This window comes from Fonsecaea monophora (genome assembly GCF_001642475.1).
Source record: "Fonsecaea monophora strain CBS 269.37 chromosome Unknown Scaff53, whole genome shotgun sequence".
Lineage (NCBI taxonomy): Eukaryota > Fungi > Ascomycota > Eurotiomycetes > Chaetothyriales > Herpotrichiellaceae > Fonsecaea > Fonsecaea monophora.
The window spans coordinates 62,927-82,316 of NW_019173984.1; the positions used below are offsets into that span (position 1 = coordinate 62,927).

Genomic DNA, 19,390 nt, shown 5'->3' on the forward strand with positions numbered 1-19,390 from the left:
AAGATGCAAATGAAAGCTAAGCTGTGCTGTGCCGTGCCCTGACCTCTTGTCCCGTAGTTGTCCAGGTTCTCCTTCTCTTTTGATGTATATCCCTCTGCGTCTCTTGTCTCTATTTCACCATTTTCAGTGTCTATGGCATGACTGCCTCGATGCTCGTGATTTCCGAATCTTCCGTGGGGCGTATCGTTAGTCGTTACTAGGTATGGAGAAATGGTGCTCGGTACAAGAATACCGGGTATCCGCCCGTCGACCCGCTGACCCTTATCCTGCGGTGTAATATGTCATCCAATCACGGGTGGGTTGGTACCTGTTGTATGACACGGATCTGTGGTGTTGCAGGGCGTTTGGAGGGGAACGGGCTGCAAGCTACGCATGATTGGAGTGAGAATCTGTGGAATTGTTGACTGAGAAAGAGATAGATGCAGTAGTGATACTCGTCCCCGCCAAGTCACTCGACATTCTTCCTTATTCCTCATCATCCCGCCCTAATTTTGGCCTATTTCTTGTGGCTACCCACCTCCCGCAATCACATCTTCACTATGTGTACTTTTCTATCTGTTATAATTTCCTCTGGACATCTCTGAAGACCAGAGTACATCCATTCCCTTGTCATTAAGCAGCTTGTTATTGCCATCTGTCATTAAAACATTGAATCTCAGTCAGCAATATACTTCTTCCGCCAGGGTCGCAGCCTGCTCTGTCTCCCCATTGAGTCAAACCTGTTTGCCATTTCTTTTGCAAGACTGCACCTGTACCCTGGAGTCATTGGGATGGCGTATATTCGACCATGTCCTTGAACAGTCCGTCTATCCACGATGGATCCAATCCAGCGTCACCTTCTTCCAGCGACACCACTGTCGTAGCCTCTCCTTCGTCGTCCAAGTCGATTCCTCCTCTACAAGCCCCTGTGACGGGCTCTAGATCCTCTTACCTTGACATCCCATCCTTTCGACCTTCGCTTGACAGCATATATTCAGAGCTCTCGGAGCTCTCGTTCCACTCCAATGAACTGCAAGCCGTCCACCCTCTCGTCCGCAGTATATCTCAAGATGGTGCCCTCTCCATGTCGGCCGAAGCTCCACCTCCACAGTCCCGGTTCAGAGCAGCCTGGGAGTCCTTCTACATTACCAACTATGGTGCCATGTTGGTCCTTGCATCCCAAGCATTCGGTGTCGGCATGAACATCAGCACTCGACTCCTGGAGACCCCAGGCTCACATGGCGAACCAATGCATCCGTTCCAGATCCTTTTCGCTCGACAGTCCATCACCGCCCTCATCTGCACCACGTACGGTATCTACTTCAAGACAACTCCATATTTTCCCTTTGGACCGCGTGGTGTTCGCTGGCTACTTGTCTTACGGGGCATTGCTGGGTTCTTCGGAGTATTTGGATTATACTTTAGCCTGTTATACTTGCCGCTGAGCGAGGCAACGGTGCTGGGCTTTTTATCGCCGATCCTTACTTGCTACCTTTGCAGTTTCATCATGCCTGGGGAAGTCTTCAGCGCGCAGCAGCAGATTGCCGGCTTCGTCAGCCTTATCGGTGTCTTGTTCATTGCCCGACCAGCCTCTCTCCTCTCTTTGACCTCGACCTCGGCCCAACCGTCCGACGCCATGGTAAGTCCTCCAGCTAACTCTACTGTGACTGCTGAGACTGCTCAACACATCACCGCCGAACAACATCTCGCAGCAGTGGGCATTGCAATGATCGGCGTGGTTGGTGGCACCGGTGCACTCACCGCGATACGTGTAATTGGCACCAGGGCTCACGCCTTCATCAGTATCAATTACTTCAGCGTGTGGTGTAGTATCGTCTCGCTGACATGCCTCGTCATCTTCCCTGACGTCAAGTTCCGGCTGCCGGGCAACCTCACCGAGTGGAGTCTGCTCGCCAGCCTGGGTCTTTGCGGGTTTGTCATGCAGTTTCTTCTGACCGCCGGCCTAGCATATGGTGGGCCGTGTGAACCGTCCAGTCAGGGTGGGAACAAAACTCAACCTACACAGAAGATTAGGGATGTCGAGAGTACCGGGATTCATCTGGAAAATCCTAGCGGTAGCGGTAATGGGAAAAACTATTCGTCCAAGCCAAGGCCGAAGCCATCCGGGACTCGTGCAACAGCCATGTGCTACACGCAGATGCTCTTTGCGCTGGCTGGCGATAAATTGGTCTTTGGCATCACGCCGGATACAATGAGCTGGATTGGTAGCGTGTTGATTCTGGCGGGAGCAGTGTGGGTAGCTGCCGCCAGGGACTCGGCTTCTAAGGTGAAGTCGAATGACACTCGTGCCGGGGCTACGAGCACATCATCTGGATTGGAAGTGCTGCGAGAACACGCACGGGCTAAAGTGGGGGCTACTCATGAAGAAGCCATTGGGTTAATGAGTGGCCACCAAGACGGAGATGTGAGAGATGACGATTCTTATGATGATGACGACGATAACGACACCATTGACGCTGAACGACAGCATGAACACGGCAAGGCTCTTGAGAGCCTGGAAATGCATGAGATACGCCGGGACACGGCCACGAGCTGAAGGGGACCACAGTCCCCCACCTTTGCGCGACTTATAAAGGCATTTGTTCCAGAACAAAAAGGGGCTCAGGGTTGGGGAAACACAAGGGACATGGGTTTTGTTCCAAGGGGGAAATTGGGCCGAAGAAGGACAAGGGAAAAAAAGACCGAGAACCAGGGGACAGGATATCACAGTAGAAGGGAGGGGGGGGCATTAGGGGGAAAATCAGAGGGACAGGGCGTTTCTGGACTCATGTCGGCTGGAGTAATGATACCAGGACGTGGGGACGCATGGTATTTGCGAGGTAATATATCTACGGAGAGGCACACATATATATATAGGTACCCACATGCTTGTACCTATCGACCTCCTATCTACCTTCCATCTATACCGAGGATATAGAGAGATAGATATACATACCGTTATGCAAGAGTCCCTCGCGTGACGTGGGCACACGGCATCGCGATTGTCAGGTACTAACTATCTATCTATCTATTTGCTTCACCTGCTAGACGTCATCGGTATTCTGGGTCTCCGTCCGACAAGGGCTTACTGATGAATAACTAGACAGGACAACACGAACCAGGTTCCCTGTTGTTCGACTGCAGTCTTGTCTTATCCTCGTTCTTATCAGCCTGAACTCGGGCTTGCAATACTGCTGATGCTGAGACTCTACTCATATCCAGATGAACATAAAGAAAAAACAAAGGTGAAAGAAAGATGATGCAAACTAGAGCCATGTGGCCCTATCCTTAAACACTTATTTGGAGTGATATTGCAAACCTAGACCTTTTTCGACTCCTTAATTTTGGTTCTCTTGGTCCTGGCCTTGTCTCCCAAGTTTGTTCCCCTTGTGCGTCTCAAAAGAGAAACCTGATACATGCATGATTGAGCCGTGCCTCACCCAAGCGAGTCCGGTCCATCACATAAACAAACCCCCGTCTTTGCATACCCGCATACCTGCATACCTGCATACCTGCACCCCCCCCCCCCCCCTCCCCCGAATAGCCAGGGCAAGGAGACTAAATGTCGAGAGTTGAACACCATGCGCTTTTGCGCCCACCCCAACTTGAGCACATGTCCAATTCCTTGCCCGTTCCCATATCTCATGCCGATAATCCCATGTTCTTTCCCCTGCCTGACAAACTATTGCTCCTATGCTGTCGCTCCCGTACCTGCTACGCCAGTGCTTGGATTGGTAATACTGTCAACGTCATAGGGCGAGGGGACCTGCGATGGTGGAGGCTTCTTAGGCAGATGCGCAGGTGCTCCGTATTTCTGTTGGAGGGAATCCTCTTTAACTGGAGGTGGTTTGGGAGACGCTACGTTACTGGAGAGTGCCTTGTCGAATGCGCGAGCCGGTGGTGGCGTTCCGGAAGCATCTGGAGCGAATGCTTTGGAGGCAGGAATGCTATTTGCCCGGCTCTGGCTTGACGAAGCTGACGAATTTTTCTTCCGTGCGCCATTGTTGTTGATGTGTCCACTGCGTCCGCCATTGCGACTCGAGGAATTGCTGGGAACGAAGGAGCGAGTCTGCGGGTTGAAAAGTGATCGGGAGTAGGTGCTTGAATTGGAATATTGGCCATTGTATGCCTGATTCGCATTACCACTGAAGTTTTGCGTAGGGAGCTGTCCATAGCCGTAGTTGGCTGCGTTGCTCATAGCTGCATTAGTCTGATAAGAAGACCAACCGTTCAGGTTAGAGGTGGGCGGACCTTGGGGTTGAGGATAGGCAGTCGGGAATTGATTGTTCATCCAGTTCTGTGGCTGTTGCATACCCGTATGTGATGTTGTCATGAATTGGTGGTTCATTTGAGCTATCATGGGAGAAATGCCCTGCTGATAGGTGGTGGGGGAGGCAGAGTAATTGAAGTATCCGTTCGAGGCAGGAGTCTGCATCGTCGACGACCATGATTCCGTGGAACTGAAAGATTGGCTGCTATTGTTTCCGTAACCCATTGGAGCGCCGTTGTAGGACATGGAAGACTCGAAATTAGGATATGCTTGGGTGGGTGTAGAGCTGTAATTCATGTTTCCACCAAATGCGCCATTGGGTGCTGGGTATGGTCCATTATAAGCCTGTTCTGGGTAATGTGGCTGATATTGCGGTTGCATATGTGACATATGCATTGGGGTGTAGCTGGGAATGAATGCCGATCGTGCTTCAAAACTGTCGTCTTTTGGAGTTTTGTGTTTGCGTGCCTTTCTCTTGCCACTAGACGAGCTCGACCGCGACATGCTCGCCGAATTCTCCCCGGTCGAAGCACTCTCACTGGTCACCGACTCCTGGAAATCGCCAAATATCCGATCTCGCGCAGCTTTGTATTGGGCCTCTCGCTCCTCTCTTGTGAGTTTTGACTTGTCTTTGTTCGGCGTTCCTTCCACCGGGGACAAGATACCCTCCTCGCTATTCGTTTCGAGACCTGCTTCCGAGGTGGCTTTGGATGGAGCCGACGAACTCGCAGGTGTACTGGCACCAGCTGAGCCCTGCCGTGGCCCCAAACCGACCCTGCGCATGATCTTAAAACCCGCAGCGGAAGGAGGTTGAGAAGGCCCTGCAGGGATGGACTGGGCCAAGACATGTAGCGGTGTAGGCCTGCAAAAGAAATCAGTAAGAGCCTTTGTGAATGGAAAAACGTGGAGCACTCACATCGATACGTCAGGCGTCCGAAAGATACGGATAGATGTGCCATCCTCATTGATGTGATGGGCAAGCGAGTAATAGTCTGCAAGTTTATGTGCGAGAAGCCTGGCAAAGGAATTCTGTGGTGGTAGGTCGAGAAAATCATTTCTGTGCCATTGTTAGTCAATCACCTTGATAATGATACCATGCAGACATACCCGGGCATTGTAATAAAGGCTAGGAATTTCTCTTCCAGCTGTAGCAGAGGCAGGCGATCTTTTGGGGTAGCTAATGCATCCAGTAGCTTCTCATCAGGCGCAAGTGGGAGTGATGAAGCGCGTTCATGTATCTCGCGAGGCTGCTCCAACGATCCTTCTGAGCGAGGCTGTCGGTCGGCAGTCTCTGCCTGAATGATTGGGAGGGGGAGATCTCCAAATCGTGGAGGATTGGTTAAAGTCAACGTGTGGTATCGACGAGCCGCGATGGTGACTCCAGAAATGTTCGGCCGCGATGTTCCACGAGTATTTGATGCTGACAAGTCTTCTCGGGTTGGTGCACTTGAGGTCTCTTCGTCCTCTGCGGCTCTTACACTAGCACTGTCATCCGGACGAATGCTCTCCTTCTCGTCCATTGCAAAGGTTGTAACGGAAGCCATGCTTTTGGTATCAAAACTCTGATGTTTGGTGGAAGAATTGGAGAGATGAGATTGATCATCTTCAAGAGATTCTCCGCTTTCCGCACTCTGAGGGCCGCCTGATACGAGGCTAGCATCTTCAACTAGAGAAAGCCCTTCAATTGCAGCTGCTGGATAGTCCAGCTGACTGAGCTCTTCTAGGATCTTCGGCTGTGAATCACTGGGCGTTCTCGGCGAAGTTGAGGATTTGAGAAGGCTGGTATGCACAGCTTTTGTATTAACATTCTCGACAGGACGACCCTTCTTCTCGTCAGAAGCATTAGGGTTTGGCGCAGGAAGGGCGGGAGCACGCATTGCAGCGACCTTGGAAACATCAGCAAGGCCCAAACAAGGTGACTTGTGCAGATCAAATCAAACATACCTTCGCAAATGACAGCTTTCCCGGAGGCGGCCCGACCTGAGAAGACGCCATGATGCCCAAAGAGATTCGTCACGTCGTATCCAACAGCGTCAAGTCAGGCTATCAAGCTGAGGATTGGTATTGAAAAATGAATGTGAATTGTACGAGCCAGAGTCGACGCTTCAATTCTTCCTTCCGCTGTCTCACACAACGTCTTGCTCATCGAACGAGCCAACACAGCACGACCTAAAAGGCTCCATGGATTCGACAAGGTGGTCTTTTGAGTTGTCAACGTGCGTAGCAATATGATGAATGCCTTTGAGCGTATTGAGGCGGAGGCAGGACGGATGTGGTAGGATTCGGTGGGATGGTCTGGTGGGGATCTCTGCGATTGAAACCTGAGATCGAAGGAGGCAGGGTCCGTGAGTGTGAAAAGGCCGCCAAGATATGAAGGGACGAAATGCAATTCTGGTGAAGGCTCTCGCCCACCTTGAAGGGATTACGGAGTTTTTTTGGGTTGTCGTTGTCGCGCGCTCACCAAGTGAAGCAATATCAGATCCTTGATAGGAAAATAAAAGCGTCGTGTAGGGGAGTTGGATCAATCCATTGTGTCTATGAACAATGGAGATCCACAAGCTTTGAAAATGTGGACAGCGACGACTGAGGTCAAGGCTGTAAAAAGCGTGACTTGTGCCAGTCTTGAGGCATCGAAAAGCGCAAGCAGGGCTGGCAGGCCATGAGGGAGAATGCCAAGGATTCCCCATGTCACTTTGTCACTTGTGGGCGGACAAAAGTTATTGCGGTGCCAGGGGTTGCCACAGTCCACAGCGCCACTCAGCCACTCAGCCACTACACTAGACACACGGGAGACTGGCACATCTCTCGCCAACAAAGAACCACGGGGCCACGGCAATCCTTGGGTGAAGCATGGGGAAGAAAAAGAGGTAGAACACATCGACAATAAGCCAACCAGCATCATCGCCGAATACTAAACCACCAAATCAGGCTTCGCCCACCTTCTTTCCTCCGGGCGTCCTTGTCAATCTGCCTGCCTGCTCCCCAGTTGGCTTGAAAAGGCGGCACCTGCTTGATTCAGATTCTTGGAACGCTACGTTTCGGATTTCGCATGCGCTCCGGTTTGGCGACTGGCCCTTCTGTGCAGGCTTATATGTTGCAGATTCGACATCGGCACAAGGCATCAGCATTTCCAATCTCTTTCTCTTTACATTCGATATATATTGGAGTCCTCTGCCTTCCCCGTCGCCACCTTTATATAACCTCTGACAAAGCAGGCATCTCACTCTCCCCGCCGCTAAGCCTGCGCCTTCACTACAACCCGTGAGACTGTTGGCGTCAATTTCTTCCCTTGGCCGTCCCTCGGGAAGCCGTTTTCTTCAATGAATCGCTATCGTACACTTCCCGGCCTCGGGCCACAAAAGGCTACAGCCAGTACTGTATGCCAGAAATGCTTGAAGAAAGATATGTTTGCCGCTCCTGTGCAGTCTGATCATCATTTGAACTGACCAATTGTTCACGTCACTACAGTTATGAATGCAAATCAAGTGTACAGGAGCGGCCATATGCCTCCAGGCCATCAAGGACGCAGCAACTACTCAATCCCAAACTTGCGCCAAAGTTAGCGAGCGACGCTCCGAACAATCTATTGAACAGGTGAAAACGCTTTTTCCGACTGTCGGAAACGTTGTCTTTCTAACATTCAACTAGCAAGGGAGTGGCCGACCAACAACTGGCCGAAGCCCAGGCCAGCCGAGCAAAACTAGTCCAGGAGCCAGAAGATCGGGGTCGATCACCAACCCCAGACTCCTCAGATTCTGTTTCGACAATATCGACAAACAAGTCGCATTCTCGTTCACGGTCTCGATCACGGGAACGCGGTGACGACTACTTCACCGCTAGTCGTGCGCGTCGAAACGACTCGAGGGCACCAACAAATGAAGTGCCCCGGAAAAGGAAACACCGCTCTATTTCCAGCTCCTTCTCTAGATCGCCTCGGTCTCCGAGGCGAGAGCCTGGCTCACATCGCAAAAGCCGACGCCATCGCACCGTCAGTCCCATTGACCGAGGTCGACCTAGTTCTATGCGTCGAGGTAGCCATCGCAGCCGGACTAGCAGTCCAAGCATGGACAAGAGCCAGATCACCAAGCAGAGACGGTCTCTCGAGCATGAAGACCATGATGCTCCAACATTCCGGGGCAATGCGTGTGACCGCGATGACACTTATGATCCGAGATTGCCTCAGCGAGACGTCAGGCGTGGCCGAGAGGAGCGAAGCCATATAAGAGAGCGGAGCCTGAGTCCGTACAGCAGGAGGTTAGCTCTGACGCAGGCGATGAATATGTGACAGGTCAGCGACGAGATTCGACTTCTGGAAATTGGTTGGATGCTGTACTTTCGAAAGGGAGGGACTTGGATTTGGTGGTGAAGTATTGTCAATTCTGGTTTGCAAGGCGTTGGCGGCTACATTGATGCATGAACTGGCTGATCTCCCTTGTCATACCCCTACGAGCAATGCACGTTTATCGTCACGGCGCGATTGGTCCTGTCGTGGTACGACTGTTTGATCAGATACTAGGATTCCATTGCTCATTATTACGCACTCGCTTATGCTGCTCGTCGGCCAGTCGTTCTCACCAATGGCTTCTGATGCAACTTGTCACAGGTCCTTCTGTTCCATGTGGCTTTCCGCCGCCTCTTCCATCTCTACGTGTTTCCATTTCCATAGAGCAGCACAGTCTAACCAAATGTGCTGCTTGCTGCAAGACACAAATCAAGTTTTGTGACTAGTTGTGTTAGACGCCTTTAACGCTTCGGTCTGATGCAGCGGTCGTTATGACGTGCGGAGCGTCGCTCAACTTTCGAGCCTCGGACGCTGGAGAATGTCGCGAGAAATGTGATTCACCTTTCTTGCGGGATGCATGGCATCGGCTGTATTCGACCGTATACACGATCAGCAACATGGACTGAATGATGTTGGCCTATCTCATGTCGACTTGGCTTTCGGTCACCGCTTGGGCCGAACGCCGTCGGGGCGCTCGTGCCGTCGATCATGAAATACCATCTTCTTCTTCGTCCTCCAGGGCAGCCTCTCGCTCCTCTTCCTGCTCTCGTAGATGTATGCTCTCAACAAGAGTGTTTCCTTCGATTCCAACCTCCTCTCCTTCGTCTCCTTTCTCTGCTGCGGGCTGCCTTTGAACAGCTTTCTTCTCCAGAGCCTGTTTCTTTGCATTCTCGATGCGTTCTCTCACCAGACGCGCAATAGCGTTTTGTGTGCGCACGTCCAGAACCTTCATCTTCTCCACCAGATCTCTTTTCAAGTCCCAATTTGGCTTCTTCGGCTGCAGCTTGAACAGGTCGATGCCCTTCTCTGCTTCCAGCTCATCCTTGGCAGCTTGCTCTGCAGTAGATGCGAGGATGCGATCGGCCTGCTCTTCGACGGTCTCGACGTCGCCACCATTTGGGACATTTTCGAATCCGAGTTTGGCGTTTTTCGTGGTTAGATCGAAATTTCGGCCCGACAGATACTGATCAGTTGTAGATTCAGACGCTTTCTCCTCGTGCCTTTCATCGCTGTCCTCTTGTAGGCTTGAAACAGTGGAGTGGGAGCCAGGTTGCTTGCGCTTCAGAGATGCGAGTTTCGCCAAGCGAGCTTTTCTGTCGATGGCAGCAGCATCTAGGCTGCTATGTGTGGTAGACATGACGGAGATGGGCCCGTCTATTCTGTCAGTCCTTTCATGAAAAGGACTTCCCGTGTCTGAGGTAGACCATTGTGGGTGGCTGCGTAGAGCAAAGGTAGCGACGTCAAAGGAGTCCCAGCGCATTTGACTCGGGAAAATTTCCCTTTAAGGCTGCGCCCGCAAAGGAGTTCAGCCGCTCAGTTTTATCTTTTGACAAAGTCCGCATTTACAATTGTCGTCTTATAGTTCCTGTAACGTCCATTATCCTCCCATTCAGTCCTAATTCAGCTGTTCGTGGGAGATCGAGCCAGATGACCGGGAAACTGAATGTTCCATAAGTCTACCACCACTCTACGAGGATGCTTGAACAATAATCCAGCAACCTTCAGCCGGGGTGCAACCCGATTGAAACCGCATTCTCTCGACTTCGTCAACCATGGCTTTACGAGATGGGCTTCGCTCCACCAAACCTCCGTCCTCGCTAAGGTGTCTGTTGAGGCACCGGACGGGTCGCCCTCTTTGTCCATCGAAAACATAGGAAAATTAGGCGATCCAGCGGAACCACATCAAGATCCGACAGAATCCATTCCCTCTTCAAGCAAGGTAACTCTTCCGCCTGCGGAGTCTAGAGTACAGTCTGTCTGTCCTCGACCACGCAAAGATGGCCAACATAGTCAAGACTCGGCGAGGCTCCAAGATGTTCAATCACTTTCGAATCGAATCTACGGCATCGCGAAGGCTCCGTCTGTTGTGTTGAACCATCCAGTTTCTCGCAAACTTCTTGGTCGTACGCCAACTCCTATGCATACAGCTGATGGGCTAGGCACAACATGGTCCTATCCAGCAGCCTCGAGATCTATGGCGTTAGAGTCCGAGGGCCTCGAACCTGGACTCCCCGAGCAAGACACTGTCGAGTTACTAGGCGCGAAGGCTCGTGACAACCTTGAATGTCAGGAAGGTCGACAGAACCTGCCTGGAGACGACCGATTCAGTAGGCTGTGGGATAAGCCGTACAAGAAGATGGTTTTTCCACAAGGTGGCGATTACGCGAAGGTGCGTCAAGAGTTGGATGTGCATAAACAAGTCGCCAAAGCTTTTGTGGGCAATCGCAGTTTGGAGGAGCTTCGTGAAGCCTGGCTCAAGACTCCCCCTCGCAGCAGGAGCCGCCAGCTAGCGCACATTCTACTCGGATGCCTGGCTGACGGTGCTCGGAGAACACTCCTCATGCTGTCCATCCTCCCGGTGGTTCCTCGCGACTGGAGAACTCGATGCGATTGTCTTTGCTACTTGGACATGGTCTATCGTGGGGAGATCGATTCCGATCATCATCTTCAAGAATTGTTTGCAAAGCAAATAGCTCTCGTCTCCCGTATCTCGACCTGGCCTAGGGAGACAATGCCGTTTCACTATCTCGTTCTCCTCTTACGATACAACGACGCCGAGCGATCTGAAACCATCATAGACACCCTCTTCCAGAATTACTCCCCCGTGCCACCACGACTGATCTTAGTGATGGTGGATCACTTTACGAAGCTTGGTGACGCTGATCGAGCCATAGAACTCCTCTCATGCATCCCTCCAGATCAGAGGGAAGAGCACAAGGTGCGGATTCTCGACCGCTGTGCCAAGCTTATAACGATCGACACCATCGAAGAATCGAACACTGTGGGTAATTTCAAGGCTCTTCCGAAATTGATCGAACTTGGTATGCCAATGGATGCGAAGGCGCATAACCTCATTATTGAGCGAGCAATTTCCTTGAACGTGCCCGATGTTGCTTGGGAAGTCTTCCGATTTATGGAAGCAAAGCATATCCACGTTGACGAACGAAGCCACCTTTTCTTGCTCAAAGATAGTTTTGAGCGTCAGAATCGGGAAAAGCTGGATGAGATTATGTCTGCCATCCACCAGCGCGAAGATCTCTACAAGTACCCATACTTGGTAACGTACATGATGCATATCGTCAGGGTTGTTTGCACAATCGACCGCAAATTACCCGCTGGGATATCGGTATCACATCTACTCGCGATCTACGACAGAGCCTACGACCGGACACCACTTGTCAAGCTTGGTATTGTGAACCCTCTCCCAGTCGACGAGTCTGCCCCCAAGAAGCTCGATGAACCTCCGCCTGTGGTCCTCGGGTTTACCATCTGGGCCTACGTTCTCTGCCAACGAGACGAGCGACTTGTCTCAGCATTATGGTATTGGATCATCCACATGATCAAACAGCAGGACCCGAGTATTCTCGAGTGCGCGAAGCATGATATCATGTACAATGGATTCATCCACTTCTATGCCCGCAGCCGATTCTTCCTGAGAAAAGCGGTGGACGTGGTGGAAGCCATGATAGAACGCAATTTGTGTGCACCAAGCGAGCGAACGTGGAGCGAAGTCCTATGCGGCTTCTTGCAACACGGTGAAGAAGAGGCTGCGGAGAAAATTTGGCGGATGATGCTGGCTCGTGATGTCCGGCCGACCGAGGAGGGTTATGCATTTCTCCTGGGGAAGTACGATGAGAGTCAGCTTGCCAAGCTGGTCAGATATGTCTTGGACGAAAGACGAATTCCTGATGGGCTCGACATGGCTCTCAAATGGAAAGAAGATGTTGATCCCACTTCGCAAGCTGCAGAAGGGGAAGATCTCGACACTCATCGAACAATCTTGGACACCGAGCGGGTTGTTGAGGGAGACGGGATTTTTGAGGGCTATGGATTCAGGGATGCTATTGGAGAGTCTACACTCGACGGCGGCAACATGTATCAATAATATCTTCTCAAGCACAACCTGTGCTTTGTGGCTGAAGCCCAGTTGCACCGAGTACGAGTCCCTCTGTAGCCTCCCCTCCCTCGTAAGCCCTGGACAAGGCTGTCCAGGTATAAAAATGGGGCCAAGCAAGTTCCACGCCTAGAATTTGCCAAGACTTTCCAAGACCAGCTCCTAGACTCCAACCAATCATCGTCCACACTCTCACTCTGTCTCTTCTCTATTCTTTCCTCAAGCTTCACCTCCAGCCCAAGCCCTATTAATCATCTTTTTACACGTAATGAACATTGTGTTGTCCATCGGACCATTTCCTACGTCGTCTTCTCTCTGTGAACGATAGGGAGCACTGTGTTGCCCTGTCTAGTCTCTACAGCTCCAACGCTATCAAACGCTACTCTATCGCGACCATAACGAGCCTCTATTTTTTAGCCTCTTGCCTATCTCCACTCTTCAAGCGTCTTTGTCGCGCGGATCGTGTCGTCCGAGCGGTAATCTTTCCTCAGCGACAGAGTACGCCCTTTTTTTTCCTCTGCGTGATTTGGTCACATAGGCCCAGCCGTTTCGAGAATTGTCCTCCGTGTGTGATATGGGTTCATCCGACGAATAATGGGTTTGAAGCCTGCGGCTGCACGGTCTCCCCTGTTCGTGGGATCCGTGCTTCAACAGTATTGGTAAGCATCGTCCCCAGTGTTTTGATGGGCGTTCAAGCTTTTCCGATTCCCAACACAATGATGAGTCAATGGTAAAAGGTCAGATTGAGAGACAAAAATCGTTGGTGGTAGCTCGTCGGGAGACCTGGTTCCTTTGTGCACCTACACCAGGGCCACTCGGCAGGGGAATCAAGACTTGATGCACATCCGCATTCCTGCCTACTCCCACAGGCTTGGCAGCACAAAGTCACGCAAGAACGATGCATTCCCAACACTTGGAACTGCTTTGTTGGAGACTTTGGGTAGAACAACCACAACAGTATGGCGCTGCAAACATGGGGCTCGTTTTCTGAAGACCTTGTGGATGTTTGAGCCAATGGCAGCAGCGTACATTATGGTCCCAACCAATCGCCAAAGATACGAGATGGTGGCAGGGGTTGCTGGGAGTGCAGGCGGTCCGTCATCTCTGTGCTGTTAAATCACCTGTGTGAAAGCTGCTCTGAAAGCCCCTGAGGCCCTGGCAGCAACCCTGGCGACACAAAGTGAAGACCCGAATAACTGAAAAGACCTGATATGGAAACCCCACAGTTGCTGCGCTGTCGTTCAGAGTCCAATATTTTATATTTGCTAATGTGATCCTCCACCCAGGTTGTTCTTCGGCCGTGGCGCTCGAAGCAAGGCTCTGAAATGAGATACCCTCAAACGAGAATTGCCATATGCCGATATGGCTGCAGACGGTCGAAATGCGGTCGAAGTCCTACCCTCCATCCCTGTCGGCAGGTCGCCCAACCACACACGGCATTCTTCGTCCAGCCGGCAGACTTACACGAACTCGACTGGCTCTTCTGCTGCCAGCACGCCACGTCAGGTGCCAATTTCGATTGTCGACGAGAGTTTCGAAGGGATGGATCTGGAGAGTCAATCACCAACAAACCCCCGTGCCGTATACCACAATAGGAGCCCGCCACCGAACGAAATAGCCGATAACTGTCGACTATTCGAGTACTTTAGAGAGCAGAAACGTTACATGGGACCTCACTATGGTGATGATCATGGTGGAGCTAGCAAATTTTCCGGCTCGACTTATCAATCTTCGTTTCTTCAGCATTCAGCCGGCCTAGAGGGTGTATCTGGGGCAAAATTCGTCGACAAACCACAGACATACGGGCGTATTGAAGGTTCGGGTGCGAGACAAAGACCGAGTCAGCATTCAAATTTTCGTGCACTGCTATTTTCGAAACTGGATGGAACAGATGGTCAGAAAAATGAAGAGGTGCGCAAAGGTGCCCCGCGCATAACTGATGGCGAGCATGGTGTGATACGAAAAGGGAACCTCAGAGAAGAGGTTACTTGCGCAGTGCATAGTGGCAAAAATAAGCCCTCAAAAGAGCCAGAGCAGGGAATGCACGCTGATGCTCAGGCTGACCACAATGTGCATCGAGGCTTGAAGTCTTCTCCGGCCGCCCTCACTCTCAATGGCGCTCTGCAGGACGAAGACGACGTTGCCCGTCAGCCCTCTATGGACACGCCCACGCCATTTATCGGTTCTGTTACTCGGGAAGATCTGCCAGGGTATGAACTGATGGTGCTTCCCACCGATCGAGGTCGGCCATCGGCAGGGTCTCGCTTTCCTAGGATTCGCCGAGAGATGATGAACGAGCGACACCCGCACCCTTCGAGCGAGGCAATCTTGTCAAACCCCTTAACTTATGCCTCTGATAAGAAGAACATATGCAGATCTTGTCACATGCCCGGGAACGGCTTGTCACCTCTTGTGCGGTGCAACGCATGTAATGCAGGTTATCATAGTCCGTGCGCAAGCGCAACGACCCGTCAAAGGTAAGGGAGTAGGTAGTCGCTCCGCACATTTTTGACGCTGACTGGTCTAAACATAGCAAGAGCCTCGATAACTACACCTGCCGGGAGTGTTTGCCAAATCACATTGCGGACAGAGGCAGCTTGGATCGACCTTCCCTCAGAGACGAGATTCTTCCTAGTTCTAGTCAATCCGTTGCCCGCCACATTGGCCAGTCTGCCGAGTTCGCCTCTGACATGTCCTCACAAGAACCTGCAATCTCTTCGAAGGCAGTTGCCCAATCCAAACGAAGCGCAGATGATGTTGCTGCCGCGCTTACAATAATTAGCATGGCCAGCTCAGCGCCCGGTCATGGCCTCGTTTCCGATAGTGGTAAACACAGGTCATCCCCACAACATACAACCAATGGTTCCACGTCCACCGGATCATTGTACAAGCAGATTACCTGTCCTATGTGGAAGAGAGCCTTGTGCTGCGTGATAGAAGACCATTGTCTATTTGCTCATAAAAACACTGGTCACGATGCCCCCTATAATGGGGAACCAGCCAAGGACTTTACTTGTCCGGAATGGTTGGCTAAGGAATCATGCACGAGACAGGAGCACGAGTGTCACTTCGCTCACGTTGACACCGGGTTATACGTTGGATCTGATGGCAATGCATCGCTAAAACACATCGCCTGCTACTTTTGGAAGACTGCCGGCCGTTGTCCAAAGACGGAAGATTGTCTCTATGCCCATGAGGACACGGGCGTGGTTCAATGGGAGCCAGAAACAAAACAACAGCCGCCACAACCACCGGGAGAGCAGTCCCTGAAGCAGTTCATTTGCCCTCGATGGGAAGAGGGCTTTTGTAAATGGGGGGACTCATGTCCCTATACGCATTCATGGACCGGCATATCGTGTCTAGATCCGCGGAAGAGGGCAAAAAATGGCACTCGCAGATCTCGTGGTGGTGGCTTCGGAAAGACAAATCAGCCGCGCTCAAGGCGAAGAGACTTGTCAAAAACTGATAAGTTGCCCCGGGCTGATGGTGCCAAAGGCCAAAGGCCGACTGAAGCGGCGCTCGCCTCTCCGTCAAGGCCCGACACCAGCTCCGTATCGGCGTCTTCTATTACAGAGCATGGGGTGCCGTCTTCTGTTACAGAGCATGAGGTACCGTCTCCTGCAACAATTGCACCAGCTGTCGTCAAGAGACGAGCTCGACGTGGCGGATCGGCGTACTGGCACCATCCAAGACCAGATAGCCGACGACAGGCACCGGACCTTCCAACCGACTCCACAAACCCCCTAAAAGGTATAACAATGGCGACCGAAGCTACAGGGCTGAGAAAATGTGAGGGGTGCGGAAAATCTATTGTAGGTTCAGTCCTACGCTGCGCCCGGTGTTCCATCAGGCACGAGGATTTGCCACGTCCGGACCCAATAACAATCACGATTTCCGACGACGAAGATACAGATGATCACAGACCATCACCTCCATCACCTCCATCACCGACAGTGGTGACGATTTCCGACGACGAAGACGTCCCGGATTTAGTGGAAATTGGAACAGAACGTCATGGTGCAAAGGCCCACGCATCGGCTCCGCGCACTCGACCATGTGTGATGACCCCTAACCCTCTAAAGCGTTCCACCACAGAAGCTTCATTGTTCATTTCAAGAAAGCGATTCCGCTACCAACAGGAGAAGGTGAATACGGCTATTCAGGCTTTGCGCCAGCCGACTAGAAACAACGAGCTCCAGGACAGCGTTGAGGCCGAGACTCAAGAGGCACATGATGATTCCAGTAATCGAGCAGAGGTTCCGGACACAGTTGACCAGGCGGCATCAATACAGAAGCCAGCAAAAAATGGACGTACAATGTCCCCTCTAGGGCAGGGCGATGACGATCAGACTTCGAAATCTTCGACAAATTCCAATGCTATTACACAGGGCTCCCAGATCTTATCCCCACACCGAGAGACGTCTACTCGAATACGTGCAAAAGGTATGCAACATACCAGGGCCAGTGACAATCTGCCAGATCCCGAGCAAGAAGCAAAACTACCCTTAATGATATCGCGTACGAGCATTGAGTTCCTCACTGTCCAGAGCGCTAACCCGATCCCCACAGAACTTGTTGTATCGTCTTGGATGACGGACGATAACTTCCCTTTGGACGATCATGCCCTGTTCGTCCCGGCGTCCATCCAGGATCACGAGGCTTCCGCAGTGACTACTGGGCTTCTTGAAGGACGACCACCTGCCGAAGGTGTCAAACTTTATGGTATTGCAAAAGAAAATGCTAAATACAGAGAAACCCCAGAAGCTGTTGAAATTCGAGCCGAGGCACGGGCCCCAATGGAGGAGATTTCCAGCAGCATGCACAACGCGTTTAATTCTGCCGTTGAGGACGAAGCGCCTGTTACAAACTCGACTCAAGACACTACTCAGACCATCGCCATACCGAAAGTACAGAAAGTCCAGACTGCTGGCCGTGATGACAGTGACGAGAGGCAAGCCGAGCTCGAAGAGGTCATTAGCGGAGGTCAGACGAATATCGTACCTGAGAGAACAGAAGATGGGTCAGATGTTCGGCTTGAGAGCTCGACCGACGCTCAATCTCAGTTCGCTCTAGACGCAAATTTCTCGACTCAGAGCGAGGGGGTCATTATTGTGAAGCGTCACAAGGCAGGCGAAGAAAGGGGAAATGAAAAGTACAAAGTGGCATTAGCACAGTCGCATTCTTCGAGTCGGGGTGGGGAGAAAGCACTGGCCCCTAGTCCTCTACGTTCAAGGCCTATAAGCGGGACAGATGACGGGAGAAAAAGTGAAAAGTACAAAGCGGCGCCAGCACAGTCTCACCCCTCGCCTTCGCATCTCTCGACTCCAAGTCGAAATAAATCTTTGGGCTCGGGTTCTACCCGTCCAAGGCCTACAAGCGGGAAAGATATAGAGCAGGGAAATGAAATGCGTGAAGCAGCGTCAGCACAATCTCAGCCTTCGACTCCGAGTCGAAAAAAATCACTGGGTGCTGGTTCTACCCGTCCAAGGCCTACAAGCGGGAAAGATAAAGGGAAGGGAAGTGATAAGCGTGAAGCAGCGTCAGCACATGGTCGCCCTTTGGCACAGGGTCAAAAGGAACCATTGAGCTCTAGTCCTGCCCTTTCAAGGCCTACGAGCAAGCCAGATGAGCATATCTCAATCACTCCACGCTTACCCTCACCCTCACCCTCACATCCACAGCTGACAAATGGACTCACGACAGAGAACTTTTCACCTGTGACGGATCCAGCCAAATTTCCATCGAATCAATCTGCTCCTGGGCCAAACCTGGTGACTCCTCCTGCCAACAATACTAAGCCAACTCGTCCAGTGTCCGGCAAGAACACACAGACTAAACCCACGGAATTTGACCAGGCCGTGGCGATTCAGAAGTTACAAGCAAAAGGCGTTCAATTCGAACCGGATTCCGAGGGTGACGAACCCAGTGACCCTGATACTCCGAAAAGACCTCCCCCTCGCAATGCTAAGCGGCCGTGTGCAAGCAAGGCCCTGGATTCTCGGGATCTATTTGACGTGGAACCTTCCTTAAAACCGGCTAGAAAGCCAAAAAAAGGAGGATGACTCCTGCAAACACCTGCATAGGAGACCTTCGACGGGACAAGTGGTTTGCGCACTAAGCGAACAGGGCTAGTAATACAATACTAGGAAATGCAACAATCCTTGTCGAGATTTCGGTCTTGGTCCAGGGAACATCCAAGATGTTGCGATATGGCCACGAAGAATGCGGTACAAAGCCACACAACATAAAAACAGAGCGGCACAGACCACGAGTCCGCAGTTCTGGTCTAGTGAAGAATCCGGTGATTGACGTCAAAGGATTAAGATGGCGTTGTGCTTGTTGGTTGCATGGGTCGGAAACCAATTACGTTGTGATACCCATGGTGCATGTAGCTCTTCTTGACTTGACATGGAGTCGTTTATATGGTTTGTGACAAGGATTATTGCAAAGTTCACATGGCTATCGCAGGGGGTGAGCGAGCATGGCACATGCAGGACTTAATATACCTCTTGAAAGAGCAGGCTGACCGCCAACATAAATGGAACTCTGTCCTATGTCGAAGTGATATAATTTCCGTCCTGCCGCCTGAAACCCGGATCCCTGGCCTTTGAATCGCCATTCGTGACACGCCAGGTAACATGACTCCTAACCCCATGCATGCATAGCTGGGGTTCGACTTTGGCTCGGTGCGAGAGACCCCTTTGATCGCGCAAGAAAATGAAAACTCGTCCACCACTTTAGTAAC

The 19,390-nt window shown here is 51.6% G+C and overlaps 6 protein-coding genes across 6 annotated transcripts; 4 read left to right on the forward strand and 2 right to left on the reverse strand.

The window, feature by feature from the left end:
* Positions 1–787: 787 nt before the first annotated feature.
* AYO21_07130 (hypothetical protein) lies at positions 788–2,536 on the forward strand (the record flags this gene model as incomplete). Its single annotated transcript, XM_022657087.1, has 1 exon — positions 788–2,536. One exon carries the CDS (start codon positions 788–790, stop codon positions 2,534–2,536), a length of 1,749 nt encoding a protein of 582 aa, XP_022510576.1.
* Positions 2,537–3,670: 1,134 nt separating this feature from the next.
* On the reverse strand, positions 3,671–6,244 carry AYO21_07131 (hypothetical protein; the record flags this gene model as incomplete). The annotated part of the gene is made up of 4 exons (XM_022657088.1): positions 3,671–5,111; positions 5,166–5,306; positions 5,357–6,135; positions 6,194–6,244. 4 exons carry the CDS (start codon positions 6,242–6,244, stop codon positions 3,671–3,673), a joined length of 2,412 nt encoding a protein of 803 aa, XP_022510577.1.
* A 1,325-nt stretch (positions 6,245–7,569) lies between these two features.
* AYO21_07132 (hypothetical protein) lies at positions 7,570–8,472 on the forward strand (the record flags this gene model as incomplete). The annotated part of the gene is made up of 4 exons (XM_022657089.1): positions 7,570–7,626; positions 7,743–7,843; positions 7,898–8,091; positions 8,165–8,472. 4 exons carry the CDS (start codon positions 7,570–7,572, stop codon positions 8,470–8,472), a joined length of 660 nt encoding a protein of 219 aa, XP_022510578.1.
* A 765-nt stretch (positions 8,473–9,237) lies between these two features.
* On the reverse strand, positions 9,238–9,888 carry AYO21_07133 (hypothetical protein; the record flags this gene model as incomplete). The annotated part of the gene is made up of 1 exon (XM_022657090.1): positions 9,238–9,888. The coding sequence occupies one exon, from the start codon at positions 9,886–9,888 to the stop codon at positions 9,238–9,240; it is 651 nt and encodes a 216-aa protein (XP_022510579.1).
* Positions 9,889–10,725: 837 nt separating this feature from the next.
* Positions 10,726–12,636, forward strand: AYO21_07134 (hypothetical protein; the record flags this gene model as incomplete). The annotated part of the gene is made up of 1 exon (XM_022657091.1): positions 10,726–12,636. One exon carries the CDS (start codon positions 10,726–10,728, stop codon positions 12,634–12,636), a length of 1,911 nt encoding a protein of 636 aa, XP_022510580.1.
* A 1,371-nt stretch (positions 12,637–14,007) lies between these two features.
* Positions 14,008–18,707, forward strand: AYO21_07135 (hypothetical protein; the record flags this gene model as incomplete). The annotated part of the gene is made up of 4 exons (XM_022657092.1): positions 14,008–15,122; positions 15,179–15,951; positions 16,009–16,395; positions 16,462–18,707. 4 exons carry the CDS (start codon positions 14,008–14,010, stop codon positions 18,705–18,707), a joined length of 4,521 nt encoding a protein of 1,506 aa, XP_022510581.1.
* Between the last annotated feature and the right edge of the window lie 683 nt (positions 18,708–19,390).